The sequence below is a fragment of the Drosophila yakuba genome, unplaced genomic scaffold (genome assembly GCF_016746365.2).
Source record: "Drosophila yakuba strain Tai18E2 unplaced genomic scaffold, Prin_Dyak_Tai18E2_2.1 Segkk5_quiver_pilon_scaf, whole genome shotgun sequence".
Taxonomy (NCBI): domain Eukaryota; kingdom Metazoa; phylum Arthropoda; class Insecta; order Diptera; family Drosophilidae; genus Drosophila; species Drosophila yakuba.
In genome coordinates, this window is record NW_025048824.1 from 416,095 (window position 1) to 440,679 (window position 24,585).

Sequence of the window (24,585 nt, forward strand, 5' to 3'; positions counted from 1 at the left end):
TCTCTCGATTTGCTAAGAATCTTTTTGCCTTTGCCACGCCCACTCTAACGCCCACAAACCGCTAAAAACTATTGGTATTGAAATTTCTCATCTACACTTCACATTCATACAAATCGACTATAGCGTTCTCTCTTGTTCTTATTATTATTTATTATTAAAACGTTGGTAAACCCTACTGTTTGTAAAGTGCAGACACCTTTGGGGGCCGAACCGTGGTGAGTACAGTGCTTAGTCGGCTTTGCCGAACCTGCTAAGAATAAATTATACATGTATCACCCCTGTATAAGAATTAATATAATAAAGAGCACTTGGGTCGTTTTTTGAACTCCGGCAATCTCCGTTAAAATTATTTTATTATTTGCACTTTGTCTGAATCTCTAGACCAGTAAGTATTTAAGGGCAGTCCCCCTTTAATACAATCATCACTAAATCTATCAACGGCCAGCCGGATTAAAGACAGCAATGAAGATACATTGTTTGTATCTTGAGTTCACTTGTAGTTATCGCCTTTATTGTTCCCCGAGATTTTTTTTTTAAATTGTTCTTGCAATTATATAATATTTGTATTTTTCGTTACACAACAGTTGCAACTCCGCTTTCGAGCTTTAATAGTTCCCGAGATCGACAGACTTTCATTTGGATGAACAGACGAACATTTGATGTTGGCATACTAATGATGTTGGCATACTTAAAAAAGTGATACTGATCAAGAATATTAGAAGGCTAACGTGAGCAAAATATTTTTTATTCCAAAAACAATCATCATTCAACATTCTATCTTTTACAGTCGCTAAGCTCTAGACGTCCAAACGCCTGAGAAGCAGGTAGCAACATACATCATAAATACATATGTATATCCGATATATATTATATTATATTTCAAATCGCGTTAGATCTTGCCGCCTGTAGACATAATACTGCTAATGCTTATAAATGTTTCCTTTTTTTTTCAAATTAATCTAGAAAACATTTAGGTAAATATTTTATTTCCAGGAATAATTCTAAGATTAAATATGAAAATAACAGTCAAACTCAAAAAAATGACTCCTGCGCCTATTTTTGCACATCCTTATCAATGATGGAAGGTATTAAGGTATTAAGAGCTGTACAACTTATACAGTCATGACTGTATGTAGTTCCCGTTGGCTTTGCCCTTTGGAAGACACTCCCTCTCTAACATAACAAGAATAGAATCAACCGTGCCTGAAAGTATATAGAAATTGTATGGTATCGGTCCTTTGTTCACACTACACAGCTTAGCAGGTAGTGCTAAAGCATTTCTTTTGCTACATGTGCTAAAGCTTTTCTTTTGCTGCCGGGTTCAAAATCAGTGATGCTACCCGTTTTTCTTCATTCTAGGAAGCCATTTATGGTTTATGCCATGATCAATGCGAGGTTTTCTCTTCATTGAATATTGTTTCGGTGGCTGGCAGAATTTTTCAGCAAATGGCTCTACTGTTCAGGTTTATCGCAGGTTTCATTGTGCCAGTTTGCCGCGTCCTTTCGGTTTACGTCTCTATCGCCATAACCGGCGTCGAAATATGTAACAATATGACCAAATCAATCAAAAACAGTTACGTTACAAAAACAGCATGTAACAGTATGTTTTCCAACAAACCAAATTATGCTAATAAGAACAAGAGATAATATGGATAATATGGACGTGGCAAAAAGTTTTTTGGCATATTGATAGAAATTTACAAGACTAATATAAAAATGAAAAAATTTCAAAACATTTTTCAAAAGTTTGGGAGTGGCAGCATTGGGCGGTTTGGGGGCGTTAGAGTGGGCGCGACAAAAAGTTTTTTTGCAAATCGATAGAAATTTACAAGACCAATACAAAAATGAAAAAAGATCAAAACATTTTTCAAAGGTGTAGGCGTGGCAGTTTTGGGCGGTTTGTGGGCGTTAGAGTGGGCGTGGCAACATGAGTGTGTATGCCTTATCTCAACTTTCTAGCTTTTCTAGTTCCTGAGATCTCGACGTTCATACGGTCAGACAGACGGACAGACGGACGGACAGACGGACATGGCCAGATTGACTCGGCTATTGATTCTGATCAAGAATATATATACTTTATATGCTCGGAAACGCTTCCTTCTGCCTGTTACATACTTTTCAACGAATCTAGTATACCCTTTTACTGTACGAGTAACGGGTATAAAAATGTCAATGGTGTGGGAGTAAAAAGGGACGTGCCGGATGTGTTCTTGGTATACCGATAGAAATTGGCAGACAAGTTTTTGTGATTTCTGACCGTGAGGTGTGTCGAACTATAAAAGCTAGAAAGTTGAGATTGAGATTGCAAACTCCAAAGACAAAGACGCAGCGCAAGTTTGTTGACCTATGTTGCCGCGGCCAATTTAATGCGTCTTCATTTTCTTATTTGCAATGTTAAATTTTATCGACTTGCAGAAAAAGTTTTTGCCACGCCCATCGTAACGCCACGCCCACACTCTTGAAAAATGTTGTATTTTTTCTCATTTTTGTTAGTCTTGCAAATTTCTATCGATTTGACAAAATCTTGTTGCTACGCCCACTCTAACGCCCACAAACCGCCAAAAAATGTCAGTGCTGAAATTTCTTCTTTGCACTTTCTCTATCTGAATAACGGGTATCAGATAGTCGGGGAACTCGACTATCATTCAAAATTAATATTCTGATAATGAATATATTTTCAGCAAGTATTTAATGGGATTTATACTTATACTTACATGACAAAATATAATAGCTTGACCAACGCTTATGCAACCGTAAATATTTTGAATCGCATTATATTTTCCTTCCTCATTTTTACACCTAACATAATATTGCTTTATGTTTTCAAGTGATTCTTCTTCACGCATTAATCTAGAAAATACATTTACATTAAATAGAAATATTTTAATTAAAGTGAAATTCTAAATTAACATAACACTGAAAAGCAAATGAAGAGAAATTGCTGTAGTCGAGTTCCCCGACTACCAAATCACCGTTACTTAGCTAGTGAAACTGCGAACGAGAAATGTTCACATTGTCTAAAATATCAGTAGAAATTGAAAAAAAATAATAAAATGAACAATAAATTTGTGGGCGTGGCAGTTTTGGGCGGTTTGTGGTCGGAAACGCTTTACTCTGACTGTTACATACTTTTCAACATATCTAGTCCTTTTAATCTATGAGTAACGGATATAACCAAAGGTAGAAGTGTTTCTACTTGGTGTGCAGCAATAATATGAAAAAACTAGCTATTTATGCCACACATCATGATTCATTTAACTATTACTCTAAAAAACTTGTTTAGCTATTGAGCTTTTTCAATAGCTGTTGCCAATAATAAATAGCCGAAGAAAGTTTGTTTATTTTCCGATACTGTTTATTTTGCGAATTGTTTACGGCAGCTAGGGACGACAAAGAGCTATATCGAATGCACAAGTTGAGTCTTTGCCGAAAAACGAAGAAGTGACAATTGGCGGGACAGACAGCCGAAATGCAGCGCCCAAGCTTAACGTAGGTAGATAACAAAGAGAACAAGGAATGATCGCCGTAAAGATAACTGCGTGCGAGAACAGCGGTTTGCACTACGGGCATCGCAACTGCTACCACTGACTACTTCGGCTTACAATATTAAAGAGTATGAGATTAGTCTACTGTAAAGCTTTGGCGGCTGCATGACCCAACAGAACTATTTCTAAACCTCAAAATGGACTACAATATAAAGCACGTTTAAAACGGATCGGCCTACTAAAAGTTCCAAAAATTCGAGACGAAATTGCTACAAGATTATTATAATCTATAAAAATAATAAAAGACTTTAAACAAAGGCTATAATTCATTAATTATAAATTTTAATGGAAATACATCTGTATATATTGTTAAGGTTATAGCTTTATTGCGGAAAGGCCCTTTTTTTAGTTCTTCTATTTTATTCTATTACCATAATCATTTGGGAAACTTTTTTGACGATCGAATGGTTGGTATATATGGTTGGTAAAATTAAAAAAGGAAAGGAAATTTAAAAATTTCTTAAGAAATTCGTTCCAATACAATTCAAAGAACTTGGGAGAATTGACTCGGCATCACCATTAACTAATTTCTGCAAGAACGTAACACCATGACAAGCCACAGCCCAGATAATGAAAATTTAATTTAAAATTTAAAATTTAATTGAATGCAAGAAAATGAGTAGGGCCCCGACATTATTAACATACACAGAAAATTTAAACTGAAGCAGACTTAATAACTTCATAACAAGCCAAATAATAGAGGTCCCAAATATCACACCACAAAATACTATACCTGTTTATAAAATGTCTTTAATATATTTCATATTTTGAGAGCCATCTCTCAGAAAACATTACAAGAGGAATAGCTCTTTAATAAGTTCTCTATAGTTATCGAGTCGAAAACATAAAAATAAATTCTGTTTGGTGGCTACTAGGAAACTGCGATTTATTAGTGAGGTGAACTATAGTAAATTGATCGTAATAGATCGGCAACTGATAAAACCATGCGAAAAAGGCAATTGTATTTGTCTAGTGATCAATTTTTCAAATAAATTCGGTATATCTCTGACTTCTAGCGACTCCTAAATAGTTCGCGATATCAAATCTGTTCCCTTTTTAATGAGCGGAACGATAAGGATTGTTTTCAGACAAACGGAAATTACCATTGATTGATTGACATTCAAAATCGTTGTTAGAGGGCAAGAAAGACAGGTTGCACAATATTTAAGAATGCAACTAAGATCCATATCAGGCGGTGATGAAAATGAGAGTTTGGATTGATTTAAGCTTTTAAGGAAATCCGTACATTTCTATGTATGCTGACATGGGTTTTCAAGGTTGAGCCCTGCTTTTAAAATATCAGTTGTAATTCTATTTCAAGGACACCATACGACTTCAGTACTTTTGGGAATTACATCGTCTATACACATATATATATATTGCTACGGCCATAAACCGCCTAAAGCTTTTAATTCACACTTATAACCCTTTACTCGTAGAGTAATTTTTAATCAAAGAATTATCGACAAATAATTCGCAATTAAATTTGTCAACAAATGGCCGATAAATATGCCTAAAAATAATATTCTATGTTGAACACTTCATTTGCTGCATAAAAACATTTATCATATTGAATATTTATAGTTAACTTCGATCTAATAACTAAACTACATTTTGGAGCTAGTATTCATTTATTCTTATTATCATGCATTGGACATTACATGTTTCTAACTCTTGGCCACTTTTTGTTTATTATAATTAAAAACTTATATCTATTACGTTCACAAATAATTTCCAACTTGTTATAGTTTAATTTTCATTATATGTATCCTCTAAGAGCCCATAATCTAGAGACGACCGGAAGTTCCGTAGATCCAGTGGATGTAATTGCTTATTCCTGCGTTGGTGCTGGCAATTTAATTTTAGGAGCGCCCAGGAAGTTGTGAATAAAGGACGAAAACAAGGCGGGTTCGTAGTTTAGGGAATTTATAAAAATTTTAAAATAAGTACATCCGTTTTTTTGATAATCAAAATTAAATTCAATCGACGTTAAATATTAATCAAAGAATTATCGACAAATAACAAATAAATTTGTCAACAAATTGCCGATAAATTTGCCTAAAAATAATATTATATGTTGAACACTTCATTCGCTACATAAAAATTATGTAACAGGCAGAAGGAAGGGTTTCCGACCGTATAAAGTATATATTTTCTTGATCAGGATCAATAGCCGATGCGGTCTGGCCATACCTGACCGTCCGTATATACGTAAAGATCGCATGAACTATAAAAGCTAGAAAGATTAAGCATGCAGACTCCAGAGACATAGACGCTTTTTATTATACCCGTTACTCGTAGAGTAAAAGGGTATACTAGATTCGTTGAAAAGTATGTAACAGGCAGAAGGAAGCGTTTTCGACCATATAAAGTATATATATTCTTGATCAGGATCAATAGCCGAGTCGATCTGGCCATGTCCGTCCGTCTGTCTGTCCGTCCGTATGAACGTCGAGATCTCAGGAACTACTAAAGCTAGAAAGTTGAGATTAAGCATACAAACTTCAGGGACATAGAAGCAGCGAAAGTTGTCGATTCATGTTGCCACGCCCACTCTAACGCCCACAAACCGCCCAAAACTGCCACGCCTACACTTTTGAAAAATGTTTTGAAATTTTTTCACTTTTGTATTAGTCTTGTAATTTTCTATCGATTTACCAAAAAACTTTTTGCCACGCCCACTCTAACGCCCACAAACCGCCCAAAGCTGATACGCCCACACTTTTGAAAAATGTTTTGATATTTTTTCATTTTTATATTGGTCTTGTGAATTTCTATCGATTTGCCAAGAAACGTTCTGCCACGCCCACTATAACGCCTACAAACCGCCAAAAACTGTGTTTAAGACTCTCCTTTTCCCTTCCACTAGCTGAGTAACGGGTATCAGATAGTCGGGGAACTCGACTATAGCGTTCTCTCTTGTTTCTTTTTTTAATAGAATTATAAATTTCTCTCGATTTGCCAAATTATTTTTATTTTTTTCCAATCTCTACCGATAAGAAAGATATGGCTCCCCACCCCTACACAACTGTGATGTCGACTTAAGAAACATTCTTATGTTCTCATTTCGTGAAATTAGTAACTATAACCATCCGGTCCATCAAGGTTGAACTTTTTTGTCAGAGAAGACCACAGTCTTCCACTTCATGTTCCACGTTGTGTTCTCGAGCAAATCGAAGTCGTGCCCTCATTAAGGTGCTTTTATTTTTATTTTATTTTTTGGCACCTCGAATAATTACTTTTACCTTGGAAGTTTTTTTTTCATTCCTCCATTCATTTATTTAGTCTGCTTCATTACGAACTGAATATAAAATAATTATTTTTTATAATTTTATTTATTTATTTCTTTTTATTCACACGGTCAAAAAGAAATGTGAAGTCGATGGTGTAAAAGTAAATGACACAAAAAGCGAGGGTACTTTAAGCAAATTTCTCTTAAAAAGCCAAATTCTGAATTGTCGTTCCTTATTTTTTAATGTTATGTGTAAACAAAAGGTTTAAAATAAATAAAAAAAACAAAAATGTATTTGAAACGATATGGGATAAAACAAAAAAGAAAACGCTATAGTCGACGTACCCGACTATCTGATACCCGTTACTCAGCTACTGGAAGTGCGAAGGAGAGACTTCAACACTGATAGTTTTTGGCGGTTTGTGGACTTTAGAGGGCGTGGCAAAAAGTTATTTTGACAAATCGATAGAAATTTACAATACTAATACAAAAATACAATATAAGGGACAGCCTCTGTAAAACCCTTAACATCATAAAACACCTTTCCTCTAAAAAATGGTACACCAACACTCTCTCCCTCATCCAAATTACAAATTCCATATTAATCTCTAAAATAGACTACTGCCTGTCCATTATCTATACCGCCCAAATAACTTAACAAATCGCATTAATATCTCAAAAAATCACCTTGGAACACAGAAGAGAATTCCTGGCAAACTTTTCAGCAAGCTCCTACATTTCTACGACACACCCCTTAAAAACACCAATAAGAAATTTAAACACCCCAGCACTATAGACCGAACAAAACACATTTGTCATAGGCTAAATGTCTCCTTTTCATCAATAAAAACCATTCAAAGGAAAAAATTCAACTCCGAAATTATACATAAAGCCTCCAACACATCACTATCAAAATACAACAAATCCAGCACACCCGCCACAACTTTTAAACTACTTTTTTAATTCCAAAAAAATTTTATTCCCAACCACAAATTCATTTACACAGATTTCTCGATGGTCAATGGAATAGTAACCTATAAGATAATCACCAATCACCAACCAGTATAATCAAATTTAGCATCCTCCCCCTTCTCAGTCCTTTGAAGCGAAATAATAGCCATAAACTAAGCAATCAAGATTGCACTAAAAACCCCAAGCAAACGTGCTTTCGGCTCCTATTCCCTGTCCGCCCTAAAATCCCTCACCAATACCAACAACAACTCATACTATCCATCAACCTTAAGTAATCTTGTCTCTGACCTCTTCCCAAAACTTAAACTTATGAGGGTCACATTGGTATAGTAGGCAACGAGTACGCCGACAAAACAGCTACAGATGCCCACAGGTACCCCCTCGTCTACTCCCCAAATTACAACAGTAGCAACATTGCTCACCACTTAAAAAAATACATCAGTTCCAAACAAACAAAACTGCATACCAATATAACTCCCTGGTACAAGCTCATCCTTCAAGCTACCACACCAAACTTCTCCCACAACACCACATCACACAGCGGAAAAACATAAAACCTTATAAGCAGGCTTGGGCACACGAAATGCCCACTACATGACGTTAGACCCATCTTAGTTAACTGTTCTTCCCTTTTCCTTCATAGAACAGTTGCCTTTCAATCAATCAACCCAATAAGTAACAACAAAAAGATAACATCAACAAAATTTTAACCTTTTTGCTAAGATCCAACCTAATTCATAAAAATAAAACTATAGTTTTCCTCTCTTTACATAAACCATTGTCACCCTGCTAATGCTCCTAATTCTTGGTTACATTATAGTTTTATGGTTAGCTTTAAATAAATAAGAGAGAGAGCGTGTGTACCCAAATTAAAAATTTTGGGGCGAATAAGTTAATGTTTAAATTAAGGCATTAACTATTTAATACACCATTTCCTGATAAAAAAATTTTTATAAAGGTTTTCGAATCTATCTTTCGATTTAATAGGTAGAAAGATGCGACCCTATAAGATATATGTATTCTTGATCAAGATCACTAACCGAGTCAATCTGTTTATTCTCTTCTGTCTGACGCTATGATTAACCATTAAGATTCTATTAACGCCTACGTTGTGCAAATGCATTTAGAACATTGCCACATGGCACGCCAACAAGCTGGAAAATGCTGTCACACCCACCATTACATTATTTTTAATTTATTTTTTTTTTACTATTTACGACAATATATTGAAAATTCTTCCTAGTAGTACTCCCAGAGGAGTAACAAGTATCCGAAAGTCGAAGAAATTATCTATCGCGTTCTCTCTATTTAGTAAAATTTTCGAACATCTGTCGGGTGGTTTTATTAGCGCGATTAAATAGTTCTTTGGGAGTTTAGCGTAGTTCCAGGTCGAATTTGACAAGGAGGCTAATGCTGCCTTGGGACCGGACTTTCACTGCCATTACGTAAGCCTCAGATTGTTTATTTATCTTGAATGTATATTGAAATCGCTTTGTAGTTATCGTCTGTATTTCCGGGGTTATTCCCCGACAGTGTTAGACCAAAGACATTATAATAACAGGATGCGTAACGGCCACACATTGGTTTTGCACTATGCAGCCACTTTTTGGTGACGACCAAAATTGTTCTCTTTTCGCTCGCCTAAAATCGAGAGCGTTAAAATCTAAAAATATAATTGTGTTGCTTGTTGAGTAAAAACAAAAAAGGAGATTGTGTGTATGTGTGCGTGCTTGTGCTAAAAGACGATTTTAGGGCCGAAATCAATTTTGATCTAAGAAACAAATTTGATTAATTTTTTGGTCAATTTCGATTCGTAACTATTATGGTTTGAAAGAAGCTTTTTTATACCTGTTACTCGTAGCGCTTTTCTTACCACCCATAATTGCGCGCTTTTTTAAAAATATCAAAATAAAATGAATCTTATTTGCATTTTAAATACTGAAAATGGGTAATTTTTATACTAGTAATTCAACTAAATAACTATGTATAGTAAATATTTATTACGTATACAAAGGAAATTATTATAACTACTGTAATTCAAAACAAAGAATTTCGAAAAAAAAGAAATTACATTTAAAAATAAATAATTCAAAAAACAAAATTAAGAAACAAAAATATTATTTATGAAATAAATAAAAATATAGAAACTGTTTATTAAAAATTGATTTCTTGCAGCACGAAGTGCGGACATAGGCACCGAAGAATCATTGTCAAATTATATTTTTCACACGTCGAACGCTGAATACTCTAATGACAACTATACTAATAAAAAATCATATTTGAAAATTATTATGCATTATTATGTACATAGATTGTGCTATTATTATTTCTATGTTGAATTTGAATAATTGTTATGTTAAGGCAATGCAAAACTAGAGTTTTTAAGTGGTGATAATTTATAAAAAATAATATAGATTTAAAGTCTAAGAACTTCTAATATGAAGGGCATATTTTGTCATTTCTACAATGCATGTGCATACGTGCGCACCAATACAGTGGTCACCTGTCGATGTATGCGACAGAGCTGCTGGCTCTAGAGCTCTCTGCTCTCTGGCTTTTGAACAAAATTTCGAGAGAGTCTGGAGCCAGTTCTAAAACCAGCACAAAAAATCGTATGGCGTTACGCATCTTGTTATCCGTTAGACAGTACAAATGTTACAACCACAATAGTTTTCCTATTACCCCTCATACTTAAGGGTTTTTCATTGGGGTCGCTTGATCTTTGAAATTAAAACAAGAGAGAACGCTATAGTCGAGTTCCCCGACTATCTGATACCCGTTACTCAGCTAGTGGAAGGAAAAAGGAGAGTCTTAAACACAGTTTTTGGCGGTTTGTAGGCGTTATAGTGGGCGTGGCAGAACGTTTCTTGGCAAATCGATAGAAATTCACAAGACCAATATAAAAATGAAAAAATATCAAAACATTTTTCAAAAGTGTGGGCGTAGCAGCTTTGGGCGGTTTGAGGGCGTTAGAGTGGGCGTGGCAAAAAGTTTTTGGTAAATCGATAGAAAATTACAAAACTAATACAAAAGTGAAAAAATTTCAAAACATTTTTCAAAAGTGTGGGCGTGGCAGTTTTGGGCGGTTTGTGGGCGTCAGAGTGGCCTGGCAACATGAATCAACAAACTTGCGCTGCTTCTATGTCCCTGGAGTTTGTATGCTTAATCTCAACTTTCTAGCTTTAGTAGTTCCTGAGATCTCGACGTTCATACGGACGGACAGACGGACATGGCCAGATCGACTCGGCTATTGATCCTGATCAAGAATATATATACTTTATATGGTCGGAAACGCTTCCTTCTGCCTGTTACATACTTTTCAACGAATCTAGTATACCCTTTTACTCTACGAGTAACGGGTATAAAAATACATGTTGGAGAGATATTCGAGAAATGTTTTTTAATTGAAATGTCCATTGACCCCATTATGTATGGATTGTGACATCATTCAAATGACCTTCACGGCTTTAATTAGTGACAATGACTGTGGTGCACAAATCGGGCTGTATTTGATCGATGGCGTGGCGTATGTCGATATTGAGGGCATCGGTTGTTTGCGGCTTGTTGGCATACCCCTGCGACCTAAGAAAACCCGACTTAAGATCGCACGATCTTGGTGGCCAGTTCACGTCGCTTCCGCGCGAGATGACCATGTCCGGAAAATGCTCGTGCTGAACATGCATTGTAGCGCGTGCTGTGTAGCACGCAGCGCCCTCCTGTTGAAACCACATGTTCTCCAGATCCATATTCTCGATTCCAAGTCAATTTAGCTTGTTGCTAAATTATCCAAAAATGCGGGTCGATCATCTCGACCGTAAAACGGGCCAAGTGCGCGGAATGTTGCTCGAACTGAAGACCCATTTTTATAAAACAATTTTATGATTTGCAACATGTGCTGCTAATTCACTGTAACCTGCCATGGTGGTTTGGGAAGATGGAATGAATATAACACACTGCATTTGACATCTGTCACTCTAACAACATGGCCACAATGAGCATTCAAAGCGTCCCTAATAAAACTTTTAACCGACCAAGCCTTTTTTTTGCCTAGAAGGTTGGGAGCGTTGTCTTTACGATTCCCGGTATTTTCCGCACCCCATCTGCCAAGGATCGAAAAAACAGAAGTCGGGAGGAACTTTAATTTCTAAGAGAGGATTTTGTCCGGTTCCTTAACCATCAGAAATCCGGCTATTCAGATAGTGGGAATGAAAACGAGAAGTTCAAAACCTTTCGTTAGGTATATCGGTAGAAATCGGCAAAAAATAAATAAAGTTAAAAACAAGACAGAACGCTATAGTCGAGTTCCCCGACTGGGGAAGTGGAAGTGCGAAGAAGAGTCAACACTGACAGTTTTTGGCGGTTTGTGGGCGTTAGAGTGGGCGCGCCAAAAAGTTTTTTTGCAAATTGATAGAAATTTACAAGACCAATTCAAAAATGAAAAAATATTAAAACATTTTTCAAAAGTGTGGGCGTTGCATTTTTGGGCGGTTTGTGAGCGTTAGAGTGGGCGTGGCAGCATGATTCGACAAACTTGCGCTGCGTCTCTGTCTCTGGAGTCTGTGTGCCTAATCTCGACCTTCTAGCTTTAGTAGTTCCTGCGTTTATACGGACGGACAGACAGACGGACGGGCAGACGGACATGGCGAGATCGACTCGGCTATTGATCCTGATCAAGGATATATACATTAAATGGTCGGAAACGCTCCTTTCTGCCAGTTACATACTTTTCAATGAATCTTGTATACCCTTTTACTCTACGAGTAACGGGTATAAAAATAGAAATGAGCAGACGTGACAGTGTTTCTTCATAGATCTATAGAAAGTTATAAGACCAAAAAAAAAATTTAAAAATAACAAAACCATTTTTAAAAGTGTAGGTGAGGCCGGTTTAGTGGGTTTATGGGCGTGTTTGACTTGATGAACTTACTATTTAATTTTAGTATGAGTTAGTTGCTAACAACACGTATCTTTCGGCATCTTGATGTAGCGATAGCTTCGTGTTCATTCGCAACCTGTTTCAGGAACATGATGGTTTGCAAGCGATTTACTGCGCGCTTAATGCGCTAGGAAATTTGTGGCTCTGTGGGTTAAGAGAAGGGACCTAGATGCTCCCGCCTAGAATGTCGGCTCCCGGCTTAAAGGCGGCCAACGACGATATAAAATATATTGATTTGCGTAATTTAAGTTTGATTAAGCTAAGCAGATCTAACTAAAAACCACTCGGACGTAATTTAAGTTGGATTAAGCTAAGCAAATCTAGCTAAAAATAAACTCGGACGTAGCATAAGCGAAGACAAAGTGAAAGCATATTTATTTCATCAAAAAAAGAATAAAGAATGCTATATTCGGGTTCCCCGAGTATCTGATACACGTTTCTCAACAATTTTAACACCGACAGTTTTTGGCGGTTTGCAGGCGTTAGAGTGGGTGTGGGATTTTTTTTTAGCAAATCGATAGAAATTCATAAGACTAATAATAAAATGAAAGAATATGTTACGTTAACCCTTCTTGTAAGATCTTAAGACTTTGAAGATTTACAACCAGAATCTAAAGCATGGGAAGGGGTACTATCATCGCTTTGAGTCAGACCGAACGCAACAAAGAAAATGCAAGTCGACAATAAACGAGTGTCCGATGACTAGTTCAGCGGCTGCAAAAGGTCGCAGAAAAAAAACCTACTACAGTTACGGGCACAGTTCACGGGGGGTTTTGACTCCCAAAATAGGGGATATCTAGAAATATGACTTCTAGGTGGGAACACTTGGCATAGAAGACCGATGCCCGGACGAGCTCAGAAAAGCTCTAAGCCGGTATAAAAAGCCCGTCGCCCAACGATAAATAGATCAATGCACGAGAGGACTCGAAGTTAATAACATTCGTACAAACGTATATATATATACGTATATATATATATATATATATGTCATATATTTATGTACATAAACATATAGTAGCATAATATGCTTCTCATATTATGCTTACACAAACTTAAACCTAACAAAAACAACGCTCATACAATCTTGCGCGTGCATAAATACACAGCATAACGTAACGAAACTTGAATCCACAAAAAAGTAAAGCGCATGATTGTTGTATAACTTCATCATTCTTTTTGCATGCACTTAAACACAAATAAATAAAAATGCTGACAAACACATTTCCGTTTCTCGCGACTCACTTCGAGCCGATCAAAACTCTGTACATTCAGTCTTAAGCTGACAGTTTTAAAATAAAGACGCTCACCGAAATCGTTCGTGTTTTAATTTATAATTGGCTTCAGCGTTAATCTTTGTCTTCGTTACAGACGGATCATTTATTTGACTCAAGAAAATAGTAACTACGTAAGTATATATATGTCTAGATAAATAGATAACAATTTTTGTTAACGTGCGCACCGATGCCCGGTGATGAATTTCATACCTTCCGCTAAAAATGATTATAGTCAACTTCTCATAATCTTTGTATGCTAGCTTTAAATTTATATATATTACACATGGCACTAGCCAACTATTAAAGCACTAGCAACGAATTAAAGCGTGCGATACATCAAAATGTTTCCCATACATAGAAAGGTGCAAAATTCATATATACATACATACATATATATAAATAGTAACGAATTTAGTCTGACAACTTTCATCAGCATTTGGGTAAATTTAATTGAATTCCACAAAAATCATCGAGAAATTTCGAATTTGAAAATTTTTTTTAAACATATAATTACCTTATTATTGTGGGATCTGCAACAATTAGCCGAGCAAAGTCCATAACCTCTTTATCATAAGTAGCAGAGAAAAACAGCATTTGGCATTGTGTATTCAGCATTCTGAAAAAAATGAAAATTACATTTTTAAATTTATACTTTTTAAAATTGTGAATACTAATTTTTTACCATATGTATGTATATTAAAGGAATGCTTAGAGATTTAATCAATTTATAATACGTTACTTTTTTACATTAATGTGGTATTTAAACAAAAACAAGAGAAAACGCTAGTTACATTTTTAAATTTAAATTCTTTAAAATTGGGAATACTAATTTTTTACCATATGTATTTACCTTCAAAGAATGATTAGGAGGGATTTAATCAATTAATGCTACATTACTATTTTACATTAATGTGGTATCAGACTTAAACAAAAACAAGAGAAAATGCTAAATTCGAGTTTTCCGATTATCTGATACCCATTACTCAGCTAGTGGAAGTGCGAACGACATATTTTAACTTTCTCTGGTATATCGATAGATCTTGGGAAAAGCAATTGTTTATGGGGCAGACAACCAATATGCCACCTTTGGGATTATAATTAATAAAAACGCACGATTAGGTTATATTAACATATGCTCTGCCCAAATCTATATACTCCGGTAAAAATGCTGAATACTGAACTTTCAGACTGTGTTTCTATCCAACTTAACTCCCAAACTCCTGAAACAACGACGAGCCCGGCAATATAAATCACCTAGGGATTCGAATCCTGAAGTATAAAAGAGGAGACCGTTCGCAAGTAGAATGCAATTTTCATTGAACATTAGCTCGCACCGCAAATCTTCCGGCAATTTCCCAAAATCGCTTTACTATTAAGGTAAATGGGTCATCATTAGAATGATTAGCTGGGTCCTTGACCCAATTATTTTGAAAAATAATTATTGTGTTTAATTAAAATAAGGATCAGCGAGCGACATGTTTTGTGGTATCCTCTATGATGAACGATTTATATTGAAATGGAGCGGATAATCCGTGATAAGGTAGTCAAAACAGCGAATGAAACACGATAGCTTGCATCCCGTAATTGCACAAGAATATCGACTGCCTTATCAGAGATCATTAAAGATGCTCCGATCCCAGAAAATAGAAGAAATCTTCTATGATTCAAATGCTGTTGACTAGCTAAACGAGAAGTTATGAGGTTTAGCAGATAATAGCATATAATCGATCGGCACAATATTTTGGTGGAGGCCTGGTGGAGGTCTTGATAACTGATGATCAGATGATAAATGAGAACATGATACTAATGTTGATGAAGTAGATGTAAACTGCTGAGAGCTCAAGTTTGGGACGCATGATGGAGATGAAATTGAGGTGGATGGTGCGGATGGGTGATGATACATGTGAAATAATGTGAGGTGCTTCAAGCGACAATATCTGCTGTGAATCAAATGCCCCTTGCGCAAAACAGTTATGGCAGATGTGCAACTTATTTTCTTCTCTTTATCGAAGATTAGGGCTCTAATTTAAAAATCAAAAACACTTTGGCAAATCAAAAACACTTTGTTGAATCGTCCAGGAATTTGGTTAGGAGACGATGGCTAGCCTCGGTTTGAGTTTGAACTTTTGTTTCATTAATGTTCCCTTTTCTTAGGGGGATTATGTAGAACGAGTTTTCTCCTATTAATGTCGCTATTTTGTTTACTAAGGCACTTGAGCTTTTTCGCGAATGTATATTGAAGGAGGCTTAACCTTCTTAGGTTCCTCTTAGGATGACTTTGCCGTTTGTACACTTTCATCAGTAGAATTTGCCAGAAGCTCAAATCTGTTGGTGTTTGCTGGCGTTTTATTAGTGACATCGTCTCGTGTAATTTTTCCCTTATTTTCGGATTGTTGATTTTTATTATTTTGAGGGCTGAGTTTTCTTTTAATTGTTATGTAGCAATCCAATCCAGTCTGTATGGTCGATCCGGCGTTCTTGTTTATGTTTTGGTTTTCTGCCAGCACAGCGGAACCGTTAAGTTGCGTTTTTGTTTTGATCGCTGGCTCAGGGCGAGCAAGTACTTGCGTCGACGAAATTGAGCGAGCCGATGATACCGTTCCAGTTGCAGTGGTTGTTGTTGTCACAGTACTAGTCACCGTAGGCAAGCGTAAAGAAATTTCGCAAGTGTTTGTTGCTTGCGGGTTTTGTGACGAAGCTAGTAATGAGGGAGAGCAAGAACGCGCTCTTTCTTGAGTTGTTGGCAAAAGTAAATTCGTTGGGTTAGGGGTGATTGACCGCTCGCTGTCTGCAGAAGACGTATGAGAAGTACGCGTTGTTTCGTTGCAATGAGATCTGGTGGTCATCTTGCTCGCGTTGACGCTGAGTGTGAACGTCGTTCTGACTCATAGTTGTTGTTTTTATTTGCTTTATTTTTGTTTTTGGTCTTTTGTTTGTAGATGTAAAAAAAAAAAAAAAACTTTGGCAAATAATGATCCCTTGCATCGCAAAATAAACATATCGGTTGATTTACCAAGGCTTGATCCAAGTTTTCCATCATACTGCATTTTTTCTTCAAAAACGACTTTATAGTACCCCAAGTAGACAGCACAGTGATTGATAAATTCTCTTTCCATTATTCCCGCGTCCTTGAGTCAGTCCATTCCAAACTTTTTTCGTACTTTTCAGGGTTCGAATGGCCCGCAGATGCGAATTCACACAATCACTGAGCTCTCAAAGACCCTTTGATGATCCCTTCTCGACACCTTTTAAACAAAATAGTGGCTTCCTAGATCGAAAAGAAAAATCCGCATTGTTACCAATTTCGATAGATGTTAAATTGGCAGCGGTTGAGGCCAGCAAATGCGACTTGCGATGAGCTGCTAATTCTCGGTATAGTTTCGCAACAATGAAAACTGTCGAAAATTGATCATCGGGTTGGTAACTCGAGATCTCCATAAAATCCAATTTTTCCAACGATGTCTGCACCGAATCGCCAAGCTTAGGGAATTGATTCCATTCCAGTAAAATAGCTTCATAAAACTGATTAACCGCCGAATCAGCGTTTAAATAAAATTTCATCGAGTTTACTTGTCGTAAAACAGATTGGCCTTTGGCTCGGTAAAAATCCCCTATTAATGTAATAAAAAAAAGCAAGAGAGAACGCTATAATCGAGTTCCCCGACTATCTGATACCCGTTACTCAGCTAGTGTAAGTGCGAAGGACAGTTTTTGGCGGTTTGTGGGCGTTAGAGTGGGCGTGGCCAAAAGTTTTTTGGCGAATAGATAGAAATTTAGTCTTGTAAAAATGAAAAAATATTAAAACATTTTTCAAAAGTGTGGGCGTGTTAGTTTTGGGCGGTTTGTGGGCGTTAGAGTGGGCGTGGCAAAAAGTTTTTTTGCAAATCGATAGAAATTTACAAGACCAATACAAAAATGAATAAATATTAAAAGATTTTTCAAAAGTGTGGGCGTCGCATTTTTGGGCGGTTTGTGAGCGTTAGAGTGGGCGTGGCAGCATGATTCGACAAACTTGCGCTGCGTCTATGGAGTCTGTATGCCTTATCTCAACTTTCTAGCTTTTGTAGTTCCTGAGATCTCGACGTTCATACGGACAGACAGACGGACAGACGGACGGACGGACAGACGGACATGGCCAAATCGACTCGGCTATTGATCCTGATCAAGAATATATATACTTCATATGGTCGAAAACGCTTTCTTCTGCCTGTTACATACTTTTCAACGAATCTAGTATACCCTTTTACTCTACGTGTAACGGGTATAAAAAATAAAATTGAAGTGTGAAGACGTGTTATTATCAAACTCCGCACAAATCGGTTCTGTTGGGTGAAGTGAACAACTAATCATATAAACTAAATAAACAATCCGAAAGCGAACGAGACGCTCTATGCGATGTAAGATAGCTAAAATAAATATAGGGATTCTTTATCTTTAAAGATACGCTGACACCATCAGAAAAAAACCCAGAAGTATTTTTTTCGAAAGCAGCAAGCTCCGCTTCATGGCCTATACCCACTACTGAAGCCATGATGAAAGAAGCATATCGACGTAATGCTTTTTTCGGAAACTCATCTGACAAGCAAGTACAATTTTCAAATGAGAGACTACCACTTCTATGGTACAAATCATCCCGACGGAAGTGGCAGTCTTCCGTAAGGAACCGTGTGATGATCATAATCAGGCCACATCTATCAACATACAGCTGTAGGACAACACTCACCTCACACTAGCGGCCTTCCCCGTTTCACAGTATTGGAAGATCAACTCATGGATTTCTTCCACGTCATACACTAAACATACTCACTGGGGATCGCGACTTGTGAATCCAAAAGGAAAACAGCTTTATAAGATTATAATAAAAGCCACTAATAAACTTGACCATGTTTCTCCTGAGAGTCCTACATACTGGCCATCAGACCTCAATAAGCTGCCTGACCTAATCGACTTCGTAGTTACGAAAAATATTTCCCGCAGCTTGGTCAAAGCTGAATGTCTGCCAGATCTGTCATCTGATCACTCGCCTGTACTAATTCACATCCGCCGGTACGCAGAAATCGTAAAGCCACCATACAGACTGACTTTACACAAAACAAATTGGCTCAGGTATAAAAAATATATAAGTTCACACATTGAGCTAAACCCAAAACTCAATACTGAATCTGATATAGACAATTGCGCGTGTACATTGCAATCCATTCTTACTGCAGCAGCTCTTACTGCAACAGCAATAACCACAAACTCGAATAAGACCAACGTACAAATCGAGCAACACGTCCACGTAAAACGACGCCTACGCAGAGAATGGCAATCTACCAGATCCCAAACAGCAAAACAAAAGCTAAAAGTAGCCACAAGGAAACTGGCCAACGCCCTGAAACAACAGGAGAAAGACGACCAGTGCCGATATATAGAGCAACTCACACCAACAGGTACAAAACATAAGTCACTGTGGAAAGCCCACTCAACTCTCCGCCCACCGACTGAAACCGATGAGGAATTTCGCAGGCGGCTGGGCCCGTAGTGATGCAGACAGAGCCACCACATTTGCCTCACACCTACCAAATGTATTCACGCCAAGCCAGGCTACTAACACATTCGCGCTAACGTCCTCACCCGTCCTCACCCAATTGTGGTTCGTCCAAAAGAAGTCATTAAAATAAACAAAGACAATCTCAGCCCGAAAAATCCCCTGGCTGCGACCTTATAACACCGGAAATGATCATCGAGCTGCCACACTCTGCAGTTCGCTACATAACCCAGCTCTTTAATGCCATCACCAAACATGGTTACTTTCCACAACAATGGAAGAGATCGATTATCATAATGATTCCAAAGCCTAGTAAGGACCCACAGTCCCTTCATCTTACAGACCAATAAGTCTACTCTCATGTATTTCGAAACTATTCAAAAAATGCCTGCTGATCCGACTTATTCTACATCTGAGAACCCACAACACAATCCCAGCCCATCAATTTGGATTTCGGGAAAGCCACGGAACCATTGAACAGGTGAATCGTATAACAACGGAAATAAGAACTGCATTTGAAAATGGCGAATACTGTACAGCAGTATTTTTAGACGTATCCCAAGAATTCGACAGAGTCTGGCTTGACGGCCTAATGTTAAAAGTTAAAACAGCCCTACCCGAAAGCACACACAAACTTCTAAAGTCTTACCTCTATGACAGAAAGTTTGCAGTACGGTGCAACACTGCCAATTCCACTGATCATAAAATTGAGGCTGGAGTCCCCCTATGCAGCGTTTTTGGGCATACCCTATACTTTATCTATACAGCCGACATCCCTACAAATAGTCGCTTTACGGTATCCACATTTGCCGACGATACAGCTATCCCTAGCCGTTCAAGGTCTCCAATCCAAGCTACAGCTCTACATTGAGAAGTGGTTCTCTGACAAGCGAATAAAAGTAAACGAGCAAAAATGCAAGCACGCGACGTTTACGCTAAAAAGATAAGATTGCCCACCACTCTTGTTGAACAACATACCACTATAGCAAGCTTTACTCGCACCGCAACCTAGCGAGAGGTCTAACCCAGCTCAGCAGGCTTTCCCGTCTCCAGCGAAAGGACCTACCAACCGATCGAAGAAATTTTTAGGATAATAAGCAAATGTGATTCATTTTTGTTAATAATTTTTTGCACAACACGGTTTAGGTTTTTTACAGCGCAAAACACAGTACAAGAAATTTAGCGGTTGGCTGTGCACTTTTATATGTTCTGATGTATGTATGCTTTTTTTTTATTTGTTTATTTGGCTAATTTGATTAATTCCGCTCATTACTATAAAAATAAAATAAATAAAAAAAATCAAAAGCAGTTGGCAGGCAATCCAGAACAACACGCGGTATGGCCGTGAAGCACTGCTTCCCGGGGTCATTTTTAATCCGCTCACTCGTGTTCCCTCCTGGCTCTCTCAGCTCTCCTTAGCTCGGATGTTACTGCTATGGAAAGCTGTTGACCTCTTGCCATTCCACCTCCCCCTGCAGCATGAATGGGACTAAACTATCCGCACTCAGTCTGCTGCCAAGTACGGCTTCCAGGAATCTCCTCTCGCTAGCGAACTTCCCGCATGAAAAGAGAACTTTGAGGTTTCCCACCATCCTCTTCTGCACCATGGACATTTCTCCGACTCCTCATGTCCGAAGCGCTTTAAATAGCTGCGAAAGCGCTGCGTTCAGCGGGCCTTAGACCCGTTGCGCCACCTGAATTGCTATGTCGCCAGGGTGCGCTGCATTGCTTCAGCCCTAATTATCCTTGTCGCGCTGGAGAAGAGGCCTCTGCCGGGGGTTTGGTTGAATACCGCCTTGTTATCCTGGGCGATTAGGTAAAGTTGCGGTATTCCAGCAATCACTAGGGCCGCCTCGTTGGACACTGTTCGAAAGGCGTTACAGACAAGTAGTGCCGACAGTCTGTGAGTAACTATCAGACCCTAAACGCTTTTACCCACTCCGGGTCGGCGTACAGCATAGTCGCCCGGGTGTCGCTTGTTTGCAGACGTCTGCTCGCCTGTTTTGGGCCTCCAGTGTCTAACATTATGGCGAATAGCGACCGGATGACTCCCGCAGTTTTCGCTCTAGCGTAGGCTAGGTGTTCCCGGAACGAGAGCCTGGTGTCAATTATGACTCCCAGGTAATTTATTGCGCAAGATGAGGCCACCGAGGTACTACCGATTTCGACTGTGGCTGTATCTGCCACCTTCTTGGAGCTTACCAGGACAGCCTCCGGCTTTTCCGGGGCCAGTTTAAGTCCCATTGAGCTGAGCCACTGATCGATAGTTCTAATGTTGCTGGTGCACGTTTCCTTTGCCTGGCCGAGTGGCTTGGAGACTACCAGCAAACCACGTCGTCCGCGAAGCCTACGACCTCGCTCCTACCTACTAGTGGGAGGCGGAGTATTCTGTCATACATTACGTTCCACAGTCGCGGGCCACGAACCTATCCTTGTGGGACTCCACCGTTGACTTGATGCCTGAAGACTCCTTTCGACTAGAAGGTCGGACCTAGGATCCAGTCCCATCGCGCTATGTTGAAGGCGTTCCTGATGTCTAGGGTGACCATATGTAATTCTCTTTGGTACCCCCTTTCCACCATATTGCAGTATTCCATATTGCTACTTTAACCACTCTGTTGACGGCGTCCACCGTGGATCTCGCTTTCCTGAATTCGAGCTGGGACGGTGAGAGGTCACCCGCGTCTGAGATAGCCCTCTCCAGCCGAGCGTATACCAGTTTCTCCAAGAGTTTGCCGTTTCCGTCAATGAGGCATATCGGCCGAAGTCTCCTCGGGTGGTTTCCCTGGTTTCGGGAGGTGCAGCAGTTTTTGGATCCTCTACTGGTTTGGAAAGACGCATTCTTTCAGACACTTGATGAACGCCTCCGCAAAGATGGCTGGCTAAGGAAAGAGAGTTAGTCGAAGCGCTCTGTTGGAAATGCCGTCGGGGCCGAGGGCCTTGCCGTCCTTTAGCAGTTCCACCAACTCCAGTATCTCTCCATGGGTCTCTGCCAGCTGCATCGCATAGGTCCAGGAAACATTTTCGCTTTCTCTTCCGTATGGCTATCTTGAGTGTTTTCCTGCATACTCTGTATTCAGCTTGGCTCCGCACCATTGGAGCGTTGGTAGCGACGTCTGGCTGGGAGACATTCCCGACGAGCCGCCTCTATTTCCTGGTTTCACCAGTATACTGGGACCCTTTGTCGGCTATGGGCCCTGCTTGTTTGCATGCTGGCATCACACGCGGTCTTCAGATGACTCATCAGTGCGTTCAGCGCCTTCTAACCATCAAAGAGGGTAGGAACTGCTCTTGTAATTTTTGCGTGTCTAGGGAGTCCGCTTTGTATTTCCTCCTGGGTCGTGGTTGGGCGTCCCAAATCGAAAATAATGGCTAGGTGGTCACTGCCAGTCTCTAGTGAAGGTGAGATCCACCACCGAGACCATTCCTGCGCGCCTAAACGTTAACCTTTGCTTAAAAGCGCCAGGTCCAGAGACGCGAACGCCTCTAACACCATCCTACCTATCAAGTTGGTGAGTGCACTGTCCCAGTTCCCTGACCATGCCTTGAAATCGCCGGCTATAAGGACTTGGGATCGGTCTCAAGCGTCCGCTGACAGTCTATCTACTGCCCGACTAAATTCGATTATGGTCAAGCTGAGAGCTAGGTACACGCTGTACACCCACCATCTGCCAACTTTTGCTCTACACAACCCGTTGTCCGATAGCAAATGGGTTACTTGTTTAGCTACGGAGCTACACCTCCAGATCGCTGCTTTCCTGGTGCGGTCGAAAGCCCATTCTGGGCTTACCGCAGCCGATAGGACTCGCTAAGTAACGCAGGATCTGCCCTGCGTTCGCGCACCATCTACACTAGCAGGTCTTTGGCTGCCGTGCAGTGATTCGGGTTTAACTTTACCCCGTCAAAGAGCACTTCCGGGTGCATTCGTTGAGGCACTTTGCGGCCTTGCGTCCAGCGTGCCCCGCTTTTGAAACAGAACTGGCTTCTATCAACTGCACTTCTACAATGGCCTTCCTCCAGGCATTTAAAGCACTTTCGGCGAGGTTCTAGCTCCGTGGTCCGGTATTGCTTGCCTACCCTCAGCTTGCCACGCTTGACCGCGTCCGCTGTGACACTCCTCAGTTCGTCCTTTGTTGTTAATTCGTTCAGGTGGCGAATCAGTATGGCGATCTCCTAGCTCCTACCCCATGTCCACTTTAAGCTTCTGCGTTAGATTTTGGGCAGAGGCGGGTAGCTCCAGGAGCAGCTAGCCTTTGATAGTCCTTTTAAACCTGGTTACGCCTTTCCGATGGCGATGAGTCTGGCATCCTTTCCTCTAGTGACCAGTGCGAGCACCTCGCTGTACGGTAGCCCAGCTGATGGGGTGAGTATCACTGCAGCTGTTGTTGGAGCTCCTATAGTCTGGCGAAAGCGTTTTTCTTTGCCAGGTTTATAGCTCTAACGCCATTTTGATTGACCTTCGTCAGAGGGTCGTCCAGGATGGCTCCCATCTCCTCGATTTCCATCAGCGGGATCTTGACCCGCTTTGCTGGTTGGACTCTTGTATGTGGAGAGGTCTCTTCTAGTGGACTCTTGGGAGTGATGTCGCCTGTCTTTGGGGGAGGGGTTTTTGCACCTTGGACCTTATGCTGAATACCATAAGTTCATCTTTCGCACTGTATCATTGCTTGAGCAGGGGGAATGGTTGGTAGGGTCTTCAGAATCCGCGCCCTAGCCTCGAGATTAGCCGAGGATGGATTTCCACATGTGTTGCTGCCACCTGAAGTATTTATGTTATTCTCAAACATTTCATACCTTCTGCTAGATGTGCGGATTTATACCTCCCGCCATACGAGACCTCCGGCCGATACGAGACCATTCCGCCTGCTTTGTAGGCATAAAAGCGGAATGGGTTTTGTTTTTGTTCCTGCAGACCGAATGTGTGTGAACGCGGGCAGACCATTTGGCCTCCCATTTCAAGACAGGCGTTTCGTGGGTTTCGTCGGATGGGTGTGAAGTTGGGAAAGTTTCATTAGCCCCGATTATCGGTGTACCGCGTGAGCCGAGGGGATGGCTGATGGTCAGCTCCTTGACCCTGGAAAACTTTTCCTGGGTGT

The 24,585-nt window shown here is 39.6% G+C and overlaps 1 protein-coding gene across 15 annotated transcripts in view; it reads right to left on the minus strand.

Annotated features, from left to right (window-relative positions):
• LOC6539975 (DEAD-box helicase Dbp80) overlaps positions 1 to 24,585 on the minus strand; it is a 221,905-nt gene that overhangs the window by 137,412 nt on the left and 59,908 nt on the right. For 14 of the 15 annotated variants that reach the window (XR_006245284.1, XR_006245286.1, XR_006245285.1 and 11 more), the window contains exons 8-9: positions 14,474 to 14,575; positions 2,715 to 2,850 (exon numbers count right to left, since the gene is read on the minus strand). Coding sequence is in view for 12 of the 15 variants with exons in the window: in XM_039377371.2 (XP_039233305.1) it covers positions 2,715 to 2,850; positions 14,474 to 14,575 (238 nt within the window). In the remaining 3 variants the exon portion in view is untranslated. The remainder of the gene's footprint in view (positions 1 to 2,714; positions 2,851 to 14,473; positions 14,576 to 24,585) is intronic. The other variant, XM_039377381.1, reaches the window with a different exon arrangement.